The following is a 24,882-nucleotide window of genomic DNA, read 5'->3' as shown; positions in this document are numbered from 1 at the left end:
GTGGGAAGGAGGCACCTGCTGGTTCCCGGAAAATACACTGTGTACAACCCTGTGGCTTGGATATTTGTTTTCCTGGCGCTTAATAGTGAGGAACAGTCAGCAAATAATAGACGCAGCGAGGTCTTTCTGCCGCTTCCAGGAGCGGGGGAAGTTTGTAATCCTCTAAATAAGCACGAAGGGAGGCCTTGGCTCCCCAACACAGGCTCCAAGCATCGCAGATTAAAAAGAGGCCGGTCGTTCTAACCCGCCGTGCTCGCGAAGCAGTCCAAATTATGCTTTGAGGTTTTACAAATCCAGAGTACCACACAACAGTGCAAGTGAAGGTATGGATATGCAAACAATGGAACATTCACACACACCACACCCCCCCCCCGAAAAAAACCACCTTCCGTGAGATCTGTGTCAGTGTGAATTGTGTCGCTGAAACTACGTGTGTGCATTTGAGAACAAGACTCTTGCTGCAGCGCGAGGTGTGAAGATGGAGCCGTTTGAGTCATCTGCCGGGTTTGCACTGACGCATGTGACGGTGACAACTCGCCTTCCTTTCCCACAGAGCTGTCAGGCCCCCACCTCGCCACCTCCGTGCCCTCGCTTCTCAGCAGTGCCTGGCCACTCCTATACACCAAAAACGCATGGAAACACACTCGCACAAACAAACTCTTTCACTTTTTGGAGCTAAGGCAGAACTCGCAGGGCGACTAATTTTTTTTTAATACGATCTGTCACAGGAGCCAAATAGAGCTTCTGTGCTCCACAAGGCCACAGCAGTGGTGGCGGCGGCGGCAGCGGCGGCGGCAAAAGTAGGGTTGGGAAATCCACTAGGGCTCCAGGCAAGCAGCCAAAAAAGACCCAAAAAAACAACCTTGCCTCAACTCAACCCTCTACTAGAAGACAGTTAGACGCACATGTGTGCCGTGCACACATGCACACACACACAGACACACACACACACACACACACGCACACACACACAAAACCATGCAGAGCTCTGGGACAAAAGAGGGATGATTGCTTTCAACATCTACGGGCCTGGTTGTATTGTTGGGGAATCCGGGTTCATTGGACCTCTTGTGTTTGCACCCCTCCACTACTTTGGCCTGCCTCAACCTGTCTCTTCAGAGGGCTGTCCCTGTGTCGCATCGGCCTTATTACACACACACACACACGCACACACATGCACGCACACATTCACGCATGCAAACATGCTTATATACACACGCAGCTTTATCCCCTTATCAGAAAAGGAAGGCTGCGCTCTTTGCACAAACAGTTTCACGTATTGACTTCCGCTGTGAACAGGCTGTTTTTCAGGGCTGCGAGGGGGATTTTCACACCGCCTGTCCCCAGAGAGAGCCTCTTTGGTCTCCAGTCTGAAGAATATGTCTGGGGTGGGTGCCGGAGGGACAAGACAGTCCCTTGGCTGCGAGCGGGGTTTGAGGGGGCTACATGAGAGACACGAGAGCAAGCGTGTAACATTTTATCCGCCCACCCGTTTTCAGCCCGGGTGGAATCGGGACGCTTCCACAGAAAAAATAACTCATCACCACTCGGTTTAAGCGTTTGGGATGTTCATTGGCAGCGTTTTATCTCACGGTTGACCTTTCGATTTATAAGCGGTCTGCACGCTCGATCCCCATCACAACCGTAGTAGACACGAAAACGAAACGGCGTCCACGGCAAGGATGAATTATGAGTGCTACACAAACCAGGACGAGCTAGCGTAATGTTTGTGTGTGGCTTGAATCAACTCACACAGGCCCAGACGAGACAGCCACAACCAGCCAGGAGCATAACCCACATCCTTCAGGGTCATCCTCAAAACAAGAACTTTGATTGGCTCGACTTTAAATAACCAACACTGTGAATGGCTGCTCGAGTCCAACTGCTGTAAAAACTGTTTTTGAGCTGCATGATGGCTCTTGGTGATACGGTGAAAGGGGAAGCAAAAAAAAAAAAAAGGTGGCAGAAAAAGTTGAGTGGGAGGAAGGTGGGGGGGTGGGGGGGGTACCGATTCACTAGAGATGGGGAAGAGGAAGACAGGTGTACAACATTTTGCTTAACAGATGTTGAAATGTCCTTGGGGCCTGCTGGAGGCATAACGGAAGTTTGCTTGCAGGCAAGTAGGCCGTGTTGCAACACATTCTCAACTGTTGCCCTGTCGCAGACTTGGGGAGGGGTGGGGGGGTGGAGGAGGGGAGGGGGTGGGGGGGTGTTCAGCAATTCTACCAAGAGATATGGATTCTCCTGCACAAATAGTTTGCAAACACACGGCGTCCCCCCCCCCCCACTACTTCTTTCACACATCCAGCCGTGGATTTCCCCCCGGCACCGAACACACGGCCAGACAAATAAACTGTTTTTGTTGCACCTTAATTCCTCAGAGTTGCAGCATCAACACGGCAAAGGAAGGGAGGAGCTCATACAAACGTGTTAGAACCAACCACTGCAACACAGAGGAGGAAGAAAAAAGAAAAAAAAATCATAGCAGGATGCCATTTTGTGCCATTGACGCTGGAATAATAATAAAAAAAAGCAAAGTGCACCGTGCCAAGACATTCTTGCGTGTAATCCTATACAGTCGTCGTGTTGGCCTTACCCCAATAGTCGTGGTTTTTCACTGTTCGGTTTGATACAGCCTCTGCAAATCAATTCTAGTCTGTTATCAGGGGCCTATCAAGTCCATTTATACGTCGAATACAAATATTTACACTTCAAATATATTCAGCGCAGACTTGAGCCCGAGCCAAAGCACGTATTGCCCTTTGCCGTCGAGATAGAGTTTCACTTTGCCCCTGAAAAAGCGCCCGGCCCTTTACTAAAAAGAGCTTGTGTTTAATGTGTCTCCCTTTGGACGGGAACATATGTTTCTTTCTTTCAATGTGGAGAGAGGGAGAGAGAGAGAAGGAAAAGTAGAGAAAAAGTGAAGGGTGAAGGGAGGAAACGGTCAGTATCGGGTGATCGTTCAGTTGTTCCCCTTAGCGCTCGAGGCCCGTCTGTCACCTCGCTGAGCAAACACCGCCTCTGTTCGAGCTGATAGGGACTCGGTGGAGGGACGGCCGGGCGAGACGTGTTCAGGGCCTGCTTTTCGTCTCGTCCTCGCCCTCGGAGAATCGAGCTCAGAACCGATGGGAAGCTAATCGGCTCGCCCTCCCCCCCCCCCTCCGGTCACATGCTCTTGAACTTGTCTGTGTGTATCTGCACCTATCTGCCCATCTCACAACCTGTGAGGAGCCACGCAAAACGGCGTGCAACATCTCGAGCTGTTCTGCAGCAGAGATAGAACGTAATCAGGAAATAAACACACACACAAACACACACACAAACACACGCACACACACGGGTGCAAAACAAAGCGGGTGTGAGAGCGGCACACCCATTCCTTCAAAACAGCCGTGGCCTTTCAGTGCACCATTAATACCAGACATTTTATATCAGGCATTTCATTTGTTCTCCGTACGCTTCGATAATGCTTTCAGATGATGCGACCACTAGTCTGAGAGGAGGCTAGTAAATCTACAGCCGTTAGCGTCCATTTTGCCTGGGCGTGCGTCCCGAGCGCCGTGTGTGTGTGCACGTGGGCCCCCATCTCCCAGCTCTATCTTGTGGTTATGATATCATAGAGAGAAAAACAGGGCATTCTCTCCTAAGTGCACCCTAACACATTAAATATTCATCCCACCACAGAAACCCCTCTGAAATGGGGCTGGCGTGGAGTGGCGGGACCCCTCCGGCCCCCCCCGGGGCCCTGCAGAGGGGGGGAGAAAAAAGTCAAATCGCTAAGCGGGTCGGACCAGACGTAGCATGGCTGCAGTCAGGGTCAGCTGACCGAAGAGGACGCCTTAGCATAAAGTTTAACTGCGGGGCTACCGGTGCTCAGGTGCACCCCCCCCCAAAATGGCGCCCGAGTTGTGATTTATCATCACCATAGCCGTGTTACCGCACTCGGAACGATTCCTGTGCCCTTTCACCAAGACCACATGCGCAGAGCGGCAGAGAAAAAAAAATGCCTTGGATAAAAAGACATGAGGAAGTGAGTGTTTGAAAGAGAGTGTATGCAAGACTCCAGATGGCGAACTGCTGAGGCTTCCTCATATTTAAAACGTGTATGAGTCAGAGGCAGCGAGCGAGACGGGAGGGTGTGCGTCTGACCGCGTGCAAAGTGAACGAGGGGGCGGTAGAGAGAAAGAAAGTAAAGCGCAGTCCTCGCAGTTGGCTGGCGGTGTTAACAGTAACTATGGGCCCCGGGTTAATGAGCTCCAGGCCTCATTCTAAAGAAGCCTCCACTCCCCCATAGTGCCCTCTCACAGCCCACTAAACCCCCTACTGGAAGCACCAAACAGTGTGTCGCCACACATACTCCGCTCGCTTGGACCTCCGCCAGGGGATCCACGGGCTCAAGTATGTGTGTTTGCACGCCTGTGTGTTTTTGCAGGCAGTTGAATGATCACTTTCATTCCTAAAGAGCCAGCCAATTCATCTTAGACCGCCACTAGCCACAGAAAAACTGACCAATTATCAATTTTTTCCTGCCGTCTGTCTCTTTTTCCAACCAGAGAGCAGTGGGATGTATCATTTCCCTGACCTCAGCCGTTTGAGGTGGTGTAAATCTCTTAATAACTACACAAGGACACATATAGGGGCTATATTTGGAGGGCTGCTTCCCCTGGCCGCCCCTGCTCTGGGTTGGAGCAGACAGTAGCCACACTGTCTATGTGGGTGATTTAGCCTAGGTCTGGCAATGTGTGTGTGTGTGTCTGTGTGTGGCGTGTGTGTGTGTGTGTGTGTGTGTGTGGCGTGTGTGTGTCTGTGTGTGTCTGTGAGTTAAGAGAACAGAGGGAAAGACATGGCAAAAGACAGAAAGAGACAAAGAGAGAGAGAGAGAGAGAGAAAGAGAGAGAGCATTCTGGCCTTCATTCCTTCCAACTGGGTTTAGAGGGGAGGCAGGCTGGCCACATCTGAGGGCGAATAAAAAAAGATATTAGAGAGTGTGAGTGCCTGCATGCGCACACGTGTGTTCACCCCTGCCGTGTCCCCGGGTAGCAGAGAGGAACAAAGTGGTGGGATGATGAGTTGGCTCATACACGTTTGCCTTGTCTCTGCCTCTCACGTCCCACGTCCTCTCACGTCCCACGTCCTAACCCGAGAGAAAACAAACAGTTTGGGAGAACCAGCAGAACCACCGTCTGACTGTGCTCAAACACATTACTCATGACTGGCCCTTTCTCTCTCTCTCCCTCTCTCTCTAGTCTCTCTCTCTCTCCCTCTCTCTCTCTAGTCTCTCTCTCTCTCTCTAGTCTCTCTCTCTACCTCTCTCTCTCTCACTAGTCTCTCTCTCGCCCTCTCTCTCTAGTCTCTCTCTCGCCCTCTCTCTCTCTCGCTCTCTTTCTCTCCCTCTGAATTCAGTTCAATTCAATAATGCTTTATTAGCATGACTGCATTAATTACAGTGTTGCCAAAGCAGGTAACAGCGAAATAGATCAACAGGGTACCAAAAACAAAAAAACGAAAGAAAAAAAATTAAAACAAATGGAAAGAGGAATAGGTAGAACTGGCAAAAACATAGAACAACACTTGAACAGCAACTGACAATAATCTCTCTCTAGTCTCCCTCTTGCTCCCCCCCCCCGGTAGGGTGTTGAAGAAGTAGCGTGGTGAGTGGAGTGTGTTATAGTTTGGTAACAAGAAGGGGGACTTTTGGAAGCCGGCCTGTGTGCGAGGGGTGACATAAGTGGCTGTGTACCATGTCCGCACATCAGCGTGAATATGTGTACCTTTGTGTGTATCTTGCTTGTATCCTGCGTACACTCGTATGTACGAGGAGCAAAGGATTGTGTGTATGCGTGCGTGTTTGCACATGAGAAGGGGTGGCTGGGCGGGGGCGGGGCGGAGGGTTTAGATATTTCTATATTGTTCATAAAGTGAGGAGGGGTCGAAGAGGGTGGGCACCACCAAATGGACGGAGCGGTAAACGAGAGGAAACATTACCCATGGGTCAACCTGGAGGATAAGATATATTGCCCATGGGTCAGTGGAGAGGGAGGACGGGCAAAATCCATATCGCTCCGTCTGCCCTACCCCCTTTATATAGTGATAAAATATTCAAATCCAGCCATTACTTCACATTAGGTAGTCTGTGGAGATGCCAGGGAGAAAACCACAGAATGTATACATGTTGGTTCACACACAGTTTTGGTGCAGTGATAGTTGCATTAAAATCTCTTCCTCCCATTAGAGGCAGAGCCCTCATCCGGACTCATGGCTGACATTTAAGGTGTGTTCACATGTAGGGCATGTGTGTGTGTGCGTGTCTGTTTGACTTACCGCGTGTGTGTGTGTGTGTGTGTGTGTGGGTGTGTGTGTGTGTGCACGCGTGCGTGGGTGTGTGTGTGCGTGTCTGTATACAATTCTACGTGTGTGTGTGTGTGTGTGTGTGTGTGTGTGTGTGTGTGTGTGTGTGTGTGTGTGTCTACATAAAGAGCTGGAAGATCGCACTGATATCACACAAAGTGATAAGACTTTGAACATGTTGCTCTGTATTACATGAATTAGATGTACCAGATAAACCTCACTTACTAGAGTAAATTCTCACCTCCCACAAATTCATAAACACACACACACACACACACACACACACACACACACACACACACACTCACACACACATTTCCCTGCTCTACTGTTGAGTATAAAGTGTTGCAGGTATGTGTGTGGTGACAGGACAAGGCTAATTCCTGCATTTAAAGCCATAAGATAGTACTAGTAAAGTTCCACTTACTTCCACTCGACTAAAAGGTGGAACGCGTTTTTCTTCTGGTTTTTTTGTTAAAAGTGTTTCATCTCCCCCTGCTCCAAAACCCAAAATCTAACGATAAACGATGCACAATCTCCCGACAGACCCCCCCCCCTTTTGTTGTAGGTACAAAGAGAACAGCATTCCTAAAGCGGTTATTTTCAACTGCTAATGCTATCGTTATCTGTGGATACCATTAGAGCAGGTGCAGCCTGAGTAATACTTACTGTCTAGCCATGTATGCCAAGGTCTCCTAACAGTCTAATAATATTTTTCTATTTAGAAGCCGAAAACACGGCGACTCTCTCCTCCCTCCACTTCTGTACGTTAGTTAATCAGATGTGTTTGCGAATAACACCGGGGGATATTCATGGTCACGGTGCGGATGGATTTCACATTAATCACACTCCAGCGAGGGAATTCGTTTCGCCAGTTTCCCTCCCGCAGCAAAAAAACACCGTCACAAGGCCCGTCAAACTGTCAAGATGACGGCCAGCGGAGAAGGAAACGCTTTCACACATGACTCCCTCATTGTTCTTTCGGCCGTCCCGGAGCTGTGGAAACACACGAACGTGCCACGTTGTGCCAAACTGTGCAGGTGTTAACTCGGCTGTCCCCCTTCTCCTCCGCGCTTCCCTTTGCCCCCGCTTCCTCCCCTACTCCCTTGTTTCCTCGTTTCAGGGCACAGGGTGAAGATAGAGGATTCCCAGAAGCTGCAGTTTTCTGATCGGCTGTCAGAGATTGAGCGCTACCAGCGGAGTATGAGGATAGGTCCGGTCAACAACAACCCCCGTCCCATCCACCAGAGCCACCTCGGCACCACACAAGGTGAGCAGCACCCAGATATACCACCACAGCTGCACATGCACACCCCCAGCGGGGAGGTGAGCGCCACACGGGAGAAAACACCAAGTCGGTACAAAACAGCAGTTAATACACAAATATCCGATTTGGTTATGAATAGTTACTCGTTGTATGGCTACTGTCGGGCGCGTCTTCCCAGGGCAAAGTGATAAAGTTTATATCTTTTACCATAGAAGCCAAAGTAAGGCAGGTAGGTGGCTGAAAGTATGCAGAAAAAGCCAAGTTGCCGTGGCTAACAAGCAGCTATTGCTAACCAAGCTAGTAGAAGACTGTTACCAACACCAATGGATAGACATCAGTAGCCAAATTTAGGTTGAGCCATTATTTTTCGTTTGTTTTGAGGGCACTAGCGAAACACCCCTTGCAGCTATTTCAACTCGAAAACATTTCCATACAAAACAGAAATCACCGCCGTTGTCAGTAAGTTGAACGGAGTTCAGGACCGCAGCATGTCACTGCCGTGCACCTCTGCAATACAGTACATGCAGTTGATCTAACCTCTAATAAACCCAAGCGTCCACAACCAGGTCTGCTTCCGGTTCAGTGGCCGGTGTTGCTGCGAGACCTGGAGAATGTGGGCCGTATTTCTGCTGGTTGGCTAAGGCGAATCTCTCGCCACCTCTGTCCCCGGATGCCATGCGTTGGTGGGTCCGGGCCCGCAGCGTGTAGGCTTGAGTCTATGGCCAGGCGGCAGGCGCTGCCAGCCAAGCTTGGCCTGGAAGCCGGGGGCTGGCCCTGTTACACCACACACTACAGCCTCAGGAATCTAGCAGCCGCGCGCTACCTTGGCAATCACGTCACTCTCAGATCAGTCTAACGCTGAGGCACAAGCTAAAGAGTAGGAGAGTAATATAGTGAGAGGAAGACTTGAGTGTGTGTGTGTGTGTGTGTGTGTGTGTGTGTGTGTGTGTGTGTGTGTGTGTGTGTGTGCGCGTGCGTGTGTCTAAGGGCAGAGGACAGCTGCGTGGGTGATGTTGGAGTGAGGTTGAGTGTTCACTCTCAGTCATATGCCAGAGCCTCTTAACGGGATGCCATGTCTGGGATCGGGCAGACTAAACACACACACACACACACACACACACACACACACACACACACACACACACACACACTCTGTGTGCCCTCCTCTCCCACCCACTCTCCAGTTCTCATGCTAGCTAATGAGTCCCATCATCTTTGTATCAGCATGTTGCCGTGTACAGGAGGGCTTGTTTGGAAGTGTTAGGCTGTGTGTGGGTGGAACTCTATCAGTGTGTGTAACAACCATACACCATTTCTTGGCCTTGTGCTTGCCTAGCCAGCGCTGAGTCACCAGTGTGGGCCTATCTAACAGCTGACTATGGAGAACACGGGGAGTTTTTTTTTCTTCTCTCGACCCAGCTCCCCCATATCCTTACTTATTGTTGATATTGATTTCATTCCCTTGCACAGCCTGTACCAAAAAGAAAACATGTCAGCCGTTTTAAAAAAAAAACCCAACAACCGGTTCGGCTGAAAATAAACAAAATAAAAAAAGTTAACCGGCAACAAGGCTCTGGCACAACACGGCTACTGTGACGGCGAAATTTGCACTATGGTTTATAGTTTGGCGTATGCTCTCGGGCCTGTCTGCCAATGACAAGGGCCCCCGCAGGTAAGCTTATCCAGACAGCTTTAGTGCCGAGGGGCCTGGCTGAGCACGGGAGATCGGCTCCGGTTGACAGGGGAGAGAGGTGTGCAGACTTAGTCCGCACAGCCGCGGGACGGCAGACGAAGGAGGGCCCTTTGCTCTGCTCCTGTGTCTTTCTTGCTCCAGAAGGATTAGGCTAGGAATTAGTGCTTTATAAGCCTGTCAGGTCTCAAAGGGCTGTGCGGTTATGACGGACACACACACACACACACACACACACACACACACACACACACACACACACACACACACACACACACCATCAGCAGACACAACAAATTAACATGGGTTGGAGCTTCCAGGGATGAGAGAGACATTGAACTTCACATAACAGCCGCCTATAGCTGGAGGCCTTATGGGAGAAGAGTTTATATGCAAGAGAGAAAGAACAAGGGGGGGAGAGAGAGAGAGACAGAGAGAGAGAGAATGGCAGGGGCTGTAAAAGCGCACACACACACACACACACACACACACACACACACACACATACACACACACACCTTAATCTCTGGTATTACCATCATGACTGCACACCGCGGGGCAAGAGTGGTAAAATAATTAAATAACAGTGAAGCGAGCCCTCCGCCCCCCCACCACCGCCGCCGCCGCCACCTCCTCTCTTAAAGTATGTGAGTAGAAGACACTTACAGTAGCAGATGTATGCCACGGCACAGATGACACAGATTGCCGCGGCATTTAGCGGTACTTATATATACATACATACATCCATACATACATACACATGCATGGGCAGCAACACCTCAGCAGGCACAAGTCAAACAGAAAACAGGTCTCGCCGTAGTAAATCCTGCTCAGAGACACAGGGAAGTATTTACACATAAACAGGACACACGCCTCCTCTCTTGGCGGGCCGCGCCAGACGCAGTTGTATTTTTGCAGATTCATTTGATCCTGGGCTTGTTTTGTTTGAGAATAGCTGGGTGATAGATCAGCCGTCAGCACGTTATAATTAAATGGATTCCCGTGTTGGTGTTACAAAAGATGTTTTCGATTATCTGGTCTGAAACCTCGAGTCGTGCCCCACCCCCCACCCCCCACCACCACCACCACCCCCGCAGACGGCTAAATGAGAAAATACGGTGTCATCTCCCGCTAAAGCCGTGCCCCCCCACCCCCCACCCCTTGCTTCATTTCGCTGTCTGAGCCGTGAAACACTGTCTCAGCGTCGTCGTCAACAAGACGTGTCTGCAGACATCTGCTCGACACAACCCCGGATTCTCAGAACGCACACAAACACACACGCACGGCACGGCACAAGGCAACTGCTGCACGGGCGGAACAGCAAATACAAACACGCGCACACACACACACGCGCACACACACACGCGCCTTAGGTTCCATGCCAGTGTTGCAAGCTCTCGGCTAGTGCCCCAGACAGACAGGGTAATTAAGAGCTCATTACAGTGCATGCAGTGACAGGACCCCTTCATGTTGGCAGACGCTGCATTGACGCTTGTTTTTGTTCGGTTGTGGCCACAGGTAAGCCTGCTAGACATGTGGAATGATCCTCGGTGAGGGTGGGTGGGGGGGTGGGGGGGTTTATGTGTGTCTTTATATGTGTGCGGTGTGCGATGCATGGTTCTGCTAGTGCAGTCAAGCAAATGTGACAATCAGACGATCAAATGCAAAATGTTTATTCTGTTTTTTTTTTGTTTTTTTTTTCGGAGCCTCGGGTGAGTTATGTGCGCCGTGTCTGTGGGTGGCAACTGTCTCTATATCGAATATACCAAGGAAGACAGACGCGCACTCGTGACATCGCACTTAGGATTCATACGCTAATGATATTTACTCGTTTCATAGATTTACAAAAAAAGGAAAGAAAAAAAATCAAACGAGTGGGGGGAGAATTAGATTTCAACAAAGTGCTGCAGAAAAAAAAAAGAAAGTTTGAACATTCTCGTTTTCCCTCATGCCATTTTAAGAGCAGACAAAACCTGACAAGCCCCTGGCACGGCCTCTAACAGACAGCCGAGACGAAAGCAGCTCTTTTAACTTAAATGTGTTTTAACAGAGAGAGAGAGAGCAAGAGAGAGCAAGAGAGAGAGAGAGAGAGTGAGAGTGAGAGAGTGAGAGAAAGGGAATAAAGCAGCAATTTAATCATCCAAAAAGAAAGTCCTGGCACTTCTGAGGTGGTATCATTTAACATGCTATTTGTTCCAACACCTGTGTGTTCCTCCCTGAAGATGAATATCAGATACTTGCATAACGTTCTGCCATCTAGTCAAGTGCTCCTTGCTTTGATGAGGGCCCAAAAGAAGAAAAACTCTGTGTGTGTGTGTGTGTGTGTGTGTGTGTGTGTGTGTGTGTGTGTGTGTGTGTGTGTGTGTGTGTGGCTCTACTATCTTTGTGTGTGACCCGTGTGGTAAAACCGGACCACAACTGGGGCTATTGGATGTATCGTAGTGATGATAACACGTTCAGTACTGTCTTTCAAAAGCGATATATCGCAAGAAATATATTGTGCGATTCATCGCCAGTTTCTCGCAACGCGTATATCAAATTTTCAAAGAATGTAAGATTTTATATATATATATATATATATATATTTATTTATTTTTTTTGGAGAGCTTTTTTTTTGTTTTTTCACACTGTATATCAAAATAGCCTGTCAAAAATGTTCCTCGGACAGATGAATCCGTATCTGTCCGGGTCTTTGGCGTCCTCCCGTAAAACTAGTACACATCTGCAGTAGTACCGCAGGGGCCCTCTTGTTCAGTGTATTCAGGCTGTGGCTTTCGCGTTTGGACTGGACTTAAGTTGTGAAAGTCCAGTCTGATGGAGGCCCAGGCCCAATGCAACCAAGCCCCCCCGAGCGCCCCCCCTCCCTCCCTCCCTGTCCACAGTAACCACACTGTTTACTCCACATAAACAAGCTGGCCGGCCCCCCAAGTTAGACACAGCGCTCCACTGCTGCCGCAGTGGCACCACTCACACCAATTCACACATCCAGAATGACATGATCAACCAATTAGGAGCAAGAGCGGGGCAGGAAATTAACACAGGCAGGTAGCAGCGGTGCAGACTTGGAGTATAGCCGTCAGGACAGTTTGGTTTCATGCTGATTTGTGCCAAACCCAAGCAGGAAGCTGGCCCTCCGAGGCCAATACAACCAAGACTAGCGGGAATTTGGACCTGGGCTTTTTCGCCGTTCTTTTTTACTTCTGCGGCGCTCTGTTTACATAACATGCCAATGGCCGCCATGGAGTTTATTTGTTATGGTGCCTGAAAGCTTCACTTGTGGTTACTCACTTTTTTTGACCCTGAGATGAATAATTCAAATTGAAAATATTTCTGTTCTTCTACTACAACAAAAAAAAAGCAAAAAAGCAAGAATCTTTTGAAGCCACCTCCCCCGGTGGGGGGAGAGAGAAAAAAAATGAAAGAGAGAAGTGAGACTAAGTTTTCTACCAGACTCCACTGTTTGTGTAAGTTATAATTTCACATCAGAGTCGGGGCCGAGTTTTACATTTCAGCAATTACAGAAACTACATGTGTGCCATGAACAGTCTCTATTGAGTCTGGGGCGAGGGGAAGGGCGTGAGGGCGAGGGGCTCTCAAAGAGAACATAGGATTTTTCAGCCCATGTGTTTGTTTTTGCTCATGTTATAAGTGAGGGCTCAAAAGACATATCAAATGTCCCACATAGCTGAGCCAAGGCCGTGTTCTTCCCCTCTCTAACACGCTCTCTCTTTTTCTCTCCCTTCCTCGCTGGCGTCTTTCTCTCTCTCGCTCTCTCTCTCCTGCTCGCTCTCTCACATTCTCTCTCGAAGTTGCGACGCCTAAGGCCTAAATGAAACAGGAAGCCAGCACAAGGCCCAGCATTCACTATGTCTCAATGACACGCTTCATTACGGCAGGCGCATTACATGTCTCAGAGGCGCTGCTGGATCCGGAGTCACAAGGACGGACGCCATTTTGGCTCAAACGTCTCGCCGGCCGCCCCTTTCATCTCCGCGTGCACTTCAAAAGCGCCGTACGCGATGTTTATTTGTGTCCTCCCCAGAAAAACGAAGCTGGCATCGTCTCAAAGCTGCTCATTAGTGACGCAGCCGCCGCTTCTTTCCACCCGCTGCCTCCGCTCTACCTTCCCGATGCTTCAGCTCCGCCCAAGGGGATGGACCTTTTATTAACAGGGGTAATCTGTGCCTCTGGTATTGACGTTGTCTGCCAGCCAATCAAAATATTTGAAGGAAATGTTTATTTTCTTGAGCGAATCGCACCAGCTGCTTGCAATCCTTTCTGAATAAGGCCATTTATGCGTAAGAATTTGCCATTGTGAGGAATAGCGCAGGACCTCTCAGTGACTGAGTGCTGATTTGGGCCTTTGCAAAGGAAGTGGAGGAGCTCCAGGGGAAGCAGAGCTTTTATACACCCTGAGCCCAGTGTGGTTATAGGGGAACAGCCCGGTACCACCCCTCTCTCTCTCTCTCTCTCTCTCTCTCTCTCTCTCTCTCTCTCTCTCTCTCTCTCTCTCTCTCGCTCTGGCATCCTCCAAGACTATCTCTGCCAGCACAGGGGGTTAGGGGGTTTCTTTATTATGGCAGCCTGGTAAGGGTGGGGAGCACACTATCACTGTCATTCCATATGCTTGCTGCCCCTCTCATTAAACGCAAGGCACTGTGAGCGGAAATGACCGTTTTCCTTACAGGGGTTACATAACCATGTTTTATTTGCGTTTTCCACCTGGTGATACAACAAAAAAAAAAGTTCTGCACTTTTGTTTTGGATATAACAATACTTACACTAAATCACTGAGTCTAAAGCTGAAATCCAGGATTTTCCTCGATTAAGAATGGGTTATTTTATCCATCTTGACTCGGGTTACATAATACTAACTGGTATCTTCACCATGATTAGAGACGCTGTCCATCTACTGGCGTTGGAGGGTTTGACCGGGTCAGCTGAACACCGGCGCGACAGCAAAACGTTCCTACACCCGGCAGGAAAAAAAAGATGGAAACGTGACGACAATGTGGTGATGCTTCTGTTGGACAGCTACTCTACCAATTCTACAGTCAATATGGCAGTACAATGGTGTTCTCACATAAATTGATGTAATTTTTAATACTTCTGATAGTCTGTGCTAGCTTTGATTCGTGGATGCCTCTTTTATGAGTGTGGGAACTGTTTTACTGCTGAGCTAACAGCACACAAACCACAATGGCTGCTACACCTTGTTTGTGGTTCTTGCTGCCAGAGGGGGGAACAGATCAAGGAAATCGTGGATTTCAGCTTTAAGCGAAGAAATTATTCAAACTATGCTCTCCTGTGCAGACCGGCAGGTATGCTGTAGGTGTACTGCCACTAGAAAACCTTTGTATCTGAGACTTCCCACCCTCGTGGTGGTTCGTGCAGGTTGGCTTGTAACAACCGCACCATCCCAGGCCAAGAGCAAACAGGCACTATTTGCATGTCAAATTGTCAGCCGTCCTGCGGTGTGGCCGTTGAATGTGAACCAGGGTCCCACGCGTTGGGCCAGTAGGGACTCGATTTTGCCTCCCTCTCCGATAGGCCGGTCTGACAGGCCACCAAAAGCCTCGCACCTCACATTTCCCCTCTGCTCCTCGAAGAACCCAAAAATATCTCCCATAGGCCCATCAAACATGTTTTCCCAGGCCTTGTCTCACTCTGGTGAGAAAAAAAATCCCCTCCCCTTTCCCGTCCGCACTGCTCGGGCAGCGGAGGCAGACCTGTCACGGAGACGCGCATCTCCAAGTCGCCAGATGTCATGACAGCTTTGACAAGTCTGTCATGGGGCCTTTTCTCCTCATGGAATGTGGAATGGTTTTCTGCTATGGGCTCCGACTTCCCCACACAAGTACAACTGACACATTTCGTTCCACCCCGATGAAATATTGACATTTTTCACTCTAACACAGAAGAATCATCTACTGACTGTTTCTAATGAGTAGAAACCGGCACTCATCCCTTTCTTTTTTAATGTGTTTTGCAGGACCTCTGTGGCCAGAGCAGATGGACTCTCCCTCCCTGAAGACATGCAAGGTGGAGGAGGACCTGAGAGCATGGCCAGGTAGGGTACAACTAAGCTTATCATTGACTTGATATGCAGTGTGTCTCTGTGGGGGGCTAAGCTTTTTGTCTTCGCTTCCTTTATTTACCCATTCACACAATAATCTCACGGCAGGAAGTCAACACAAACACACTGCTCTCATTAGCTGACCCCAATTCTTTTATGTGTGTGTGTGTGTGTGTGTGTGTGTGTGAGAGTGTGTGTGTGTGTGTGTGTGTGCATACATGTGTGTGTGTCTGCACATACACATGCATGCAGGTTATGTAGACATCAATATCAGATACTGAATATGTATGTGTCTGAAATTGTGTAGGTTATGTCGACATGAGTTTTAGGTGTTGAATGTGTGTGTGTGTGTGTGTGTGTGTGTGTGTGTGTGTGTGTGTGTGTGTGTGTGTGTGTGTGTGTGTGTGTGTGTGTGGATTGTGTTGACAGTTAAAGAGCTTACAAATGTGCCTGTCGGCTGCTGAGTCATAACACATGAGACCCCATCAGCAAGCCAAATGAGAGGCGTGGTTAGCAATAAGCAATGGCCATAATTGCCAGTCTGAGAAAACAGCCACGAAAAATATAGAGAAGGAGCCGTGGACTGTTTGTCAAAGTCAAAGATTACAAGATCATCTCAGGACAAACGGGAGACTGTCCAACTAGTTTGTGCTCATTAGCACTCGGTTTGTCATCCTTCTAAAGATGGCACAGGCGAATGTGATGCTGAGAATCTGGAAAGTCAGGCATGGTAGAGGCGTGCCAACCGTTGTGATGTTTTCTGGAGTCTGCTTCATTTTGCCCTCGGGGCTCCAGTTGATCCCAGAACATTCCTGTAGCACCCCCACCCACCCTGCCTGTCTGCCTGCCTCCTTCCCTCTCACTCTTTCTTTTCCTTTCTTTCTTTCTCCCCCTCTCTTTCTTTCTGTCTCTTTTATTGGTGAATCGGTAAGGTTGATGATGCCCCACAGCCCCCTCGGTTGCCCACCAGGCTCCTTCCCAGAAACTGCCCCACCACACCAGACTTACTGAGTCATCGGCACTGATGGGGATGCATACACACACACACACGCACGCACGCACACACACACAGACACACACACACACACACCATCTACATAGGCGGAAAAGTGAAATGACTCATTGCTTTGGCTTGCTGATGCTTCCCTTTTATCTAATTATAAAATAAAGGAAGGTCTCCGGCAGAAAACAACAAAAAAAAAATTTTTTTTTACAAAATAGATATATAAGTAACTTCAATATTCTTGAATTTCAGTGCAGCAGGCTGGTTTATTTAAAATAAATTCGTGGCACGGTGACACGGGTGAAGGGACATGAAAAGGCAACACATCGCTCATGCGAGACGTTCGCTAGCCCAGAATGCATTGCTGAGCAAGATGTGCACCTCGGTGTGAAAAATGTGATTGGCAGTGAGAAGCGCTAAAAGCAGACGCTTGAGCCGGACAGCAAAATGTATGCCGAAGCTGCGTGAAGTCCGAGAAACGGCACACTAATGCAGCTGGCCAGCGAAACGCACGCCACTGCCTTCCTAACAAGTTAACGCACAAGTATTAGCACTGTGGATGATTTTGTTAACAAACCCCCCCCCCAAAAAAAGACTAATCACCTCCTGGTTGTCGATGTGTTAGGAAAATCGAGGTTTTTGTAATCACCAACACCCTGTAGCCTTGCTTGTATTGCGCGTCATAGGCTGGGGCTTTTGGGGCCGTTGACCATGATGTCACAGCATGGAGGTGGTTATCATTTGCATTCGGCATGATGCCGCATCCCTAAAGCCTCGCCACTTACATAAACACCTGGGTTCGGCTTGCGCTCATTTGTGTCTCCCATTTTTTGCATTGTGCAACAGCAGCATCCCCCCAGACAGTAATATCATGTTGCGTTGTGTCATCCTGTTACCAGCAATGACTTCTCATCCTTACGGTATCCACCGAAAGGGCAGAGCCATCCTAACCAGTCAGATCCTCCCCCACCCACATAAACTACACACAAACCTCCACTCCTTAAGGAAACATAAATCCGTTTGTTGTGAAATTTTTTTGGTCATCAGTGTCGGGCCTTGTTTTGGGTTTCTGGAGGGGTTATGCGGGCATGGATGAGGAAATAATCGTTCCCTTACTGTAGTTTTGAGTGTGGATGCGAGAGCCACAGCGTTTCTCTTTCCCTATTCTCAACCCCTCCGCTGATTTGCCTGAGACACCCGTCCATGGGCGCTGGTCTTCACAGTTTGCATCAAGCTTGAGTAAACATTTCACAGGTGAGCGCCTGGATTTGCATCTCTCCATCTCCAGCCACCACAGACACACAAACACAGACACAGACACACACACACACACACACACACACGGCGGACTGACAGCCTCAAACCTGCCCTTAATGTTAACAACCAAAATCAGTTTCTACCATAACCAAATGAGGCAAACCTCCTGTCTTATCTGGGTTACACGCTTGACTGTGACCTAGTGGACTTTTTTTGTGGAAGCGGAGAGGAGGGGGACCCTCCCGCTGCTGTAGCAGAATGAAATAAGTGAGTGGTGCTCTGTGCAGGAGTGAGGGGAGGAATGGCTGCACTGGAACACTATGTTCTCTATAAAAACCTTGATTCCCAGCTAGCCGCATCACTGGGAACTGGGAACATCACAGACGGCAGGCTGTGCCAGTTAGCCCTCTGGGGTCCATCCCTTCTCCTGTCCTTGCAATTTAGTCAACACATTTCAGCTGAGCCTAATGGAGATCATGTGTGTGTAGGGCCATCGAGGTTTCATGCAGCTACTACTAGGTCCGGTTAGGAAGACCATCTCTTGCCAAAGATACACCACAGTTACCACAGCCAAAACACTGAGGCCTGTACTTAAACTGGGAGGGCGAGGGTGGAGATGTAATAAGGTATGCAGCGAGGTTAAGAGTGGAGAAGGCAGATTGCAAACGTCTATCTCCGAGTCGTTGGTTCGGCCCTCTACTCCAGGGGGAGCTACTGTGCTGTGCAGGGTTGAAAGCGGTGAAAGGCAAGTCAGTCGCTGGCTAAGGGCCAACGTGGTGAAATTGCACAAGTCCATTAAGGTGTTGTGATAAGTGTCCGGTCCAGTTTCCCCTGACAGAGAACAGGAGTCTTTCCCCACCACAGTTTAGCCAACATGTTTCCAGCGACTCCAATTAAATGGAGATCATGTGCAGGGTGGGCTACAGCCGCCAGACCCATCAAGTCCCCATGCTACAGATCCCCTGCCCGGCTACACCCTGAAGACTATATTTAGTAGAGAGAGAGAGAGAGAGAGAGAGAGGGAGAGAGAGAGAGGGAGAGAGCAAAGGATTTTTGGAAGTCCGATAGGAATTAGTGTGCCGACTCCACTTCTCCCGAATCAACAGCAGCTGAAGACTTGGATTTTCCTTGCGTGAAATCAGATATGGAGCCGACTATGGTGCCTGGTAGACTCTGGAAAAAGAAACAGCCACGCCACCCCCACCTCTGGGCACCACCAAACTCCCTCATCCCTAAAAGAGGAGAAAATTCAACAGCAGAAATGTGTTCTTAAAAAAAAAAGTTATAGCAGGGGCCGTGGAAATTGCAAAGGAACAGATTTTTTTCTAGTTTAAAATGGACCCAGTTCTCCAGACATGGGGAAAAGACATTTCAACAAGACTGTGGCACGCAAGTTTGGCATCCTACCCCCTCAGGGCTGTGGCGTGCAAGTGCTTGCTATTTCACAAATACAAGCTCTCTTTTCTCTGCCATCCAAATCCTCATTTTACACTTACAGTCATGTGGGCACACTGGACCCATCAAAGCCACATGCAGACAAACAAATCAATATGGACTCAGGTGTGTGTGTGTGTGTGTGTCTGCGTGTGTCAGAGAGAGAGAGAGAGAGAGAGAGTGTGTGCAGCAGGTGCAAACACCAACACGTTGACACACGATATGAGGAGCTCTACCAAGCCATCGACACATGGTGCCAGCGCACAAGTTTTCAAAATTCTTGTTTATCTTTGTCTGGCCAGTGGCTACCTTGCTTCTCACAACACGTTTTCTTTGCTTTCTCGCTACGCTATGTTGCACGGTGTGCCCGAGTACTGAGAAGACAGGAAACTGATCTACGGTGCTGGTTAGAGACACACCTGTGTGATCTATCCATCTCTGAATTTATTTTTTTTTTTGGCTTTTTGCACAAAGTCTTTCCTCTCTGAAACCACCGAACGGGGGGAGATGATAAATCATCACATCCGGTTTGCGCTGATGGCTAGCTGTCAACGGCGGAGAGCCGCTGGTGGTGAATGTGGCAAACCCCATATGACCTTAGTTCACCTTAGTAGATTTATGGTTGCTTATTGATTGGTCTATTTACTGTATATTATAATCAATATAATTGATCTAGTAAAGAGTAAGTACTGTCATCGTGCGATGAGCACAATAGGCGGTATTACAGGCTATTCCCAGGAACTGACAAAATGCAGGGTATTCTGGCAGCGTCACACACCCAGGCTTGCTAACTTTAGTCCATGAGCATGATATCCTCAGATATTTACGTTTGCCCTCAACTGTCCTCGCACCGGCACCCGGATCCAAATGATACAGCAGGTGGCGGCCGGCGAACCTCGCTAGGACGCCACACAAAACAGAAGGATACCCGAGGGAACAGGATGTCAGAGTAGCCCGCCGTCCGCCTCAGGACCGATACGGCGTTTTAGCCGAGGGAAAACTCAGTTGGCGACAGTAGCCGCCGCTGATTCTCTGATGAGGAAATCGGCCAAGTTGAAACCTCAGGCAAGATTCCTATTTCCTATGTCAGCTGGATGAACTGGAGAATGTGCGCAGTGAAATTCAAGTCAAACCATCTGCCCCCCGTGTGCTCGGTTACTGACGAGGTTGCCCTCGGTGGAAAGTTAGTAGTTAATACTGGCCCGTCACGGACCTTTATATAAACACACACGCACGCGCGTGTGCACACACATGAACGCTCACACACACACCCAGTTTCTTTCTCTCTTTTCTTCCTTTCCTTTTTTCCCTCCCTCACTTCTTAGTCAGCTCTGTCTGCCTCAGATCACAATGGCTGCTTACTTGTTTCCTGCTTCTGCCCGGTGGTATGATTTACGATAGGTTTCACAACAGCACAACAAGCTGTCAGTGTTCAGACAAAGCCCCCCCCCACCAACACACACACACCCGCACACACACACATACACAAACATCCCCCACCTCCCTCACCCCCCATTCTGACAATGCCTCTTTTCATCGCGTCAAAAAAGACAGAATACCCGTTTCTGTAGGTGTGGTAGGAGAGCAGCAGCGAGGGTGGGGTGGGGGTGGGGGTGGGCTTCTCATAACTTCAGTCTTGTGTACGGAGCTGTGGGATGATTTGCTGTCAGTGCTTGATGACTGTTATTAAGCCAAAAAATGTCTCAGTTCATTATTTTCAGCAAACATTTCCATGGCCAAGGATATCGCAAGAAATTTGAGATCAGAGTAAAGGGCGCTTGGGGTTGTGAGTTGGGGGGGGGGGGGTGCTGTTCTGAGGATGTGGACCCTTTTTTTTCTTCTTCCAGCATTAGAGGAAATGAGAAAATTTTAAACCCCTGTCTTTCATATTCACACAAGCAAGTTTTCATCAGTGGCAGGGCGTTTGTTGACTGGTGTGGCGCTTTGCTTTACGCTTTTTTTTCCTTTCCCCTTTTGTCTGCTCGCAGGGACTACGGATCTGTTCAACCAGAGGACCACCTTCCCGTCTCTGTCCCCGCTGACTGACCCTCGCTTCTCAGACCCCCGCATGCACTACCCCGGGGCCTTCACCTACTCCGCCAACTCCTCCACCACCGGCATCGGCGGCCTCAGCATGTCGGCGTCATCCCGGTACCACACCTATCTGCCGCCGCCGTACTCCAGCAACCAGTCCCAGAACTTCCAGTCCAACTCCTACTTGTATTACGGCACGGGCTCCGGGTCGTACCAGTTCTCCATGGTGGCACCGGGGAACACCGGGGGCGAGCGCTCCCCCACCCGCCTGCTGTCCTGTTCGGGAGCCACGGGCGCCGGAGGGGCCAACAGCCTGATGAACCCAGGCCTGAACAACCAGAGTGAGGGGGTGGAAGCGGACGGCAGCCACAGCAACTCCCCCACGGCCATGAGCGCCTCGGGCCGCATGGATGAGTCTGTCTGGAGGCCCTATTGACTGACAGGCAGCTAGACGGAGAGAGGGTGCGGGAGAAGTGAGAGAGGAAAATGTAAAGAAGATGAGGCACAAAGTAAACCCCCCGCCCAAAAAAAAAAACAAAGAAAAAGAAGAAAAACAACCCAAAACAAAATGCTGCATGTTTGTCTTTTATTTCTCCGGCACTCGCTTTAAAGCCTTTCTGCATTTTACCGACTGACTGCCAGACTTCCATGTGTTGTTGTTGTTTTTTTTTTTTTTTAAGTTTTCAGTGAACTCCTGCACTGTGCAAGGAAAAAAATAGGTACTCTTAAAGGACTATGAAAGCCATATAGGTCGAGATGATGTTTTAGCTGAAATTGTACATAGAAGTGATGTTATAACCAGAGAAGCCATAGTAATATATCAGGATTTGTCCGGTACACAAACAGGAACATTTACCAAAGACACTCTCTGGGAAACACAACAACCGGGTACCTTCAGCCCGTACAGCTGACGGGCAACGGATGAAACGGTAACGCAGCCCTAACAGTCGATCAAGGAAAGCGAAGCGGCTTGGCGACGGGGGGCGGACGGACTGCTGCGCCTTTGCTCCGGGATCGTCCCTTACACGCGGCGTCTGTACCGGGCCTGTGCAAGATGACCCGTTTTCACTTTTTATCTTTGGGAGTTTTTGATAAAACGAGCTATTCCATCCTCAGTTGTGAGAAGAACAACAAGATCCTCAATTGCATTCGGGACTTTTTCGGGTCCCCTCGGTACTTACAGTATACATTACCTTCGAAACTTAATTTATTATGCAAGAAAAAAAAAAAGACAACCCGGGCTTTTAATGCGATGGTATGCAATTGACATTTGGAAGAGACCTTCTTCATTCAGTGACTTTTTTTTTTATTTTTTATTTGTGATCAACATTTTGAGCAGCGTACGAGACTAAAGCAGAAAGGTGTTTTGTAATATTTTCCACACGAACATTTTTGTCCTGTTGTGCATCTATTGTTTGGTTCACGCTTAAATTTCCCATTGGAATCCGATACTGAAAGTTGTCCTAGTGTAGTGTTTATTGTCAACTGGATGACATTGTTTACCTTTTTTTTTCTTCTTTTTTTTTTAATATTTATTTGAGCCAAATTCTGAGGAAATGTCCACATATATCCAAATCCTTGAGCATTTCTCTCTACCTTCTCTTTTTTATATTCCATTTTTTTTGTTTATTTGTTGTTTAATATGAAATTGGAATTTGTGTAATATATTGCTCCTAAATTATAAAAAAAACAAAACTTTTAATGTTATTATTTTTTGTTTTCAAATGTAGCTTTGATGCACTAAAACTTTTATTCCTTACGAACCACGCCCGACATTATCTCTGCCAATGGGATTAGATTCCTGATCTTTGAAACAATTTCCCAATTGTCTCCTTGCGCAACATAAGCCATTGTTTTAAATTTTGCACTATGTTTAGACATTTTATTTCTCTTTACCGTTCATGCAGTCGCAAACAAACGACATCTGTTTCCCTCGGTAAAACACAAAACAGAACAAAACGTCGCATTTTCGTGTCCATATAGCTGCTCCACTCGATGAAAGTGTCCTCGTTACAAACGAAACCATAACAACTTAATTAGTGATCACATGATTTCATGCACGCACCCACACGCACACAGACACACACAGACACACATAGACACACACATTCCTGCACCACAGTTGTGAAAGTGCACATTCCCACTATCCCAAGGGCTTTTCCCATGCTGTAACACATACGATCCCTTCTATCTCTAGAGGAGGAAGAGTGCGTGGATGAAGGGATAGAGGGAGGAGGCGGGGAAAGAGTGGTATCTTCTTACTAACACCAAGGGCAATCATGCAAAAGCCAGGCCCTTGTCGTGCACGGGCCCCTTTGTTCTGTGCAAGCAGTCTGTCCTTTGAAGCCTTTATGGTCCTGATTTCTGTCTTTTCTGTTGTAATTTACTGATCATTAGTGCCAAGGGCTCATGGCTCTGCCAACGATTGATATGTCTGCACAGAACATCTTTTTATGAGCCATGCTGAGCCACTTATGGCATGTATCAGGTATCTCACGTCTACTAAGGGAGTCTTCCATGCGAGGGAAGGGGAGCAGCATCACTGCCTCTGAAAGATGAGCACGTTGCTGGCGAAAAACTAAATACCCATTTCGAATTGCAACGTAAATGCAGATGAGGGAGGCTAAAAAAAAACAAAAAAAAGCTAGCAATTTTTTTTCTTTTTGCTCAGGAACAACAGAAAAAGTTATGCAAAGCCTATTGCGGACCCCACATGTAGACCCTCTGCCTTATTTGCCTTTTTGACAATCGGTGACAATGAAAACTCATTCCTATCTTCCTTTGAGTTGGAGGAAAAAGCTTTGCATGTCATGCAGCTCACTTCCTCTAAAAGGCCTTACTTTTTATGGGCAACCCTCATGCAGCTAGAGAAACCATTTGTTTGGGTTCCATCGAAATACCAAAGAAATTCATGACCGCCTGTGAGATTGTAAGGACCCCCGATGACAGGGATGATTTGTGGTACATGGTTGATGCCTCGACTGGTCTCTGATATTGCTCTGTATACATGAGATTGTATCTGGCTAGATCTGTCGAAGGGCTGCAGAGACAGAGAGGCCAAATTGCATTGTATTTCATTGTATACTGGATAAAAGAGCACAATGCTGTTGTTTTCTTGTTTCGACGTTTCTTTTTAAAAGAACCTTTTCATCTTGGTATTCCGTACTCTTAATTCACCTTGCTCTCTTTATTTTCCTTTATGCTCCAAGCATGTGTCTGAAACTGATATGTTAATTTAAGAATCTCATCCGTGTATGTAATATCCTTAAAGACTCCGTATTAAGAGCTTGTAAAGTGTGCGGATAATGTAGTTTTTAATCATTTTAATTAAAAAAAGACCTATCTCACCTTTCTCCTCACAACTCTTGTTTATTCCGTGAAATATTGTGTTGCGTTTTATAGATATACATATATATATACACACACACATATATATATGTATAGATATACATATATACACACACACACATATATATATATATATATATACACATACACGTATATATTTAAATATATATATCCATCCATTATCCAAACCGCTTATCCTGCTGTCAGGGTCATAGGTATGCTGGAGTCTATCCCAGCAGCCATTGGGCGGCAGGCGGGGCGACACCCTGGACAGGCCGCCAAACCATCACAGGGCTCACACACACACACACACTATATATATATATATATATATATATATATATATATGTATACACACACACACACACACACACACACACACACACACACACACACACACACACACACACGAGAGATGTATGTAT

The 24,882-nt window shown here is 48.1% G+C and overlaps 1 protein-coding gene across 1 annotated transcript in view; it reads left to right on the top strand.

Annotated features, from left to right (window-relative positions):
* runx3 (RUNX family transcription factor 3) overlaps positions 1–24,456 on the top strand; it is a 34,607-nt gene extending 10,151 nt beyond the window's left edge. The window contains exons 4-6 of the mRNA XM_056295336.1: positions 7,472–7,618; positions 15,298–15,375; positions 21,064–24,456. Of these exons, the coding sequence (XP_056151311.1) occupies positions 7,472–7,618; positions 15,298–15,375; positions 21,064–21,545 (707 nt within the window). The 3' untranslated portion in view covers positions 21,546–24,456. The remainder of the gene's footprint in view (positions 1–7,471; positions 7,619–15,297; positions 15,376–21,063) is intronic.
* Positions 24,457–24,882: the final 426 nt, after the last annotated feature.

This window comes from Lampris incognitus, chromosome 16 (genome assembly GCF_029633865.1).
Source record: "Lampris incognitus isolate fLamInc1 chromosome 16, fLamInc1.hap2, whole genome shotgun sequence".
Lineage (NCBI taxonomy): Eukaryota > Metazoa > Chordata > Actinopteri > Lampriformes > Lampridae > Lampris > Lampris incognitus.
This window is presented reverse-complemented; position numbering and strand designations above follow the sequence as displayed.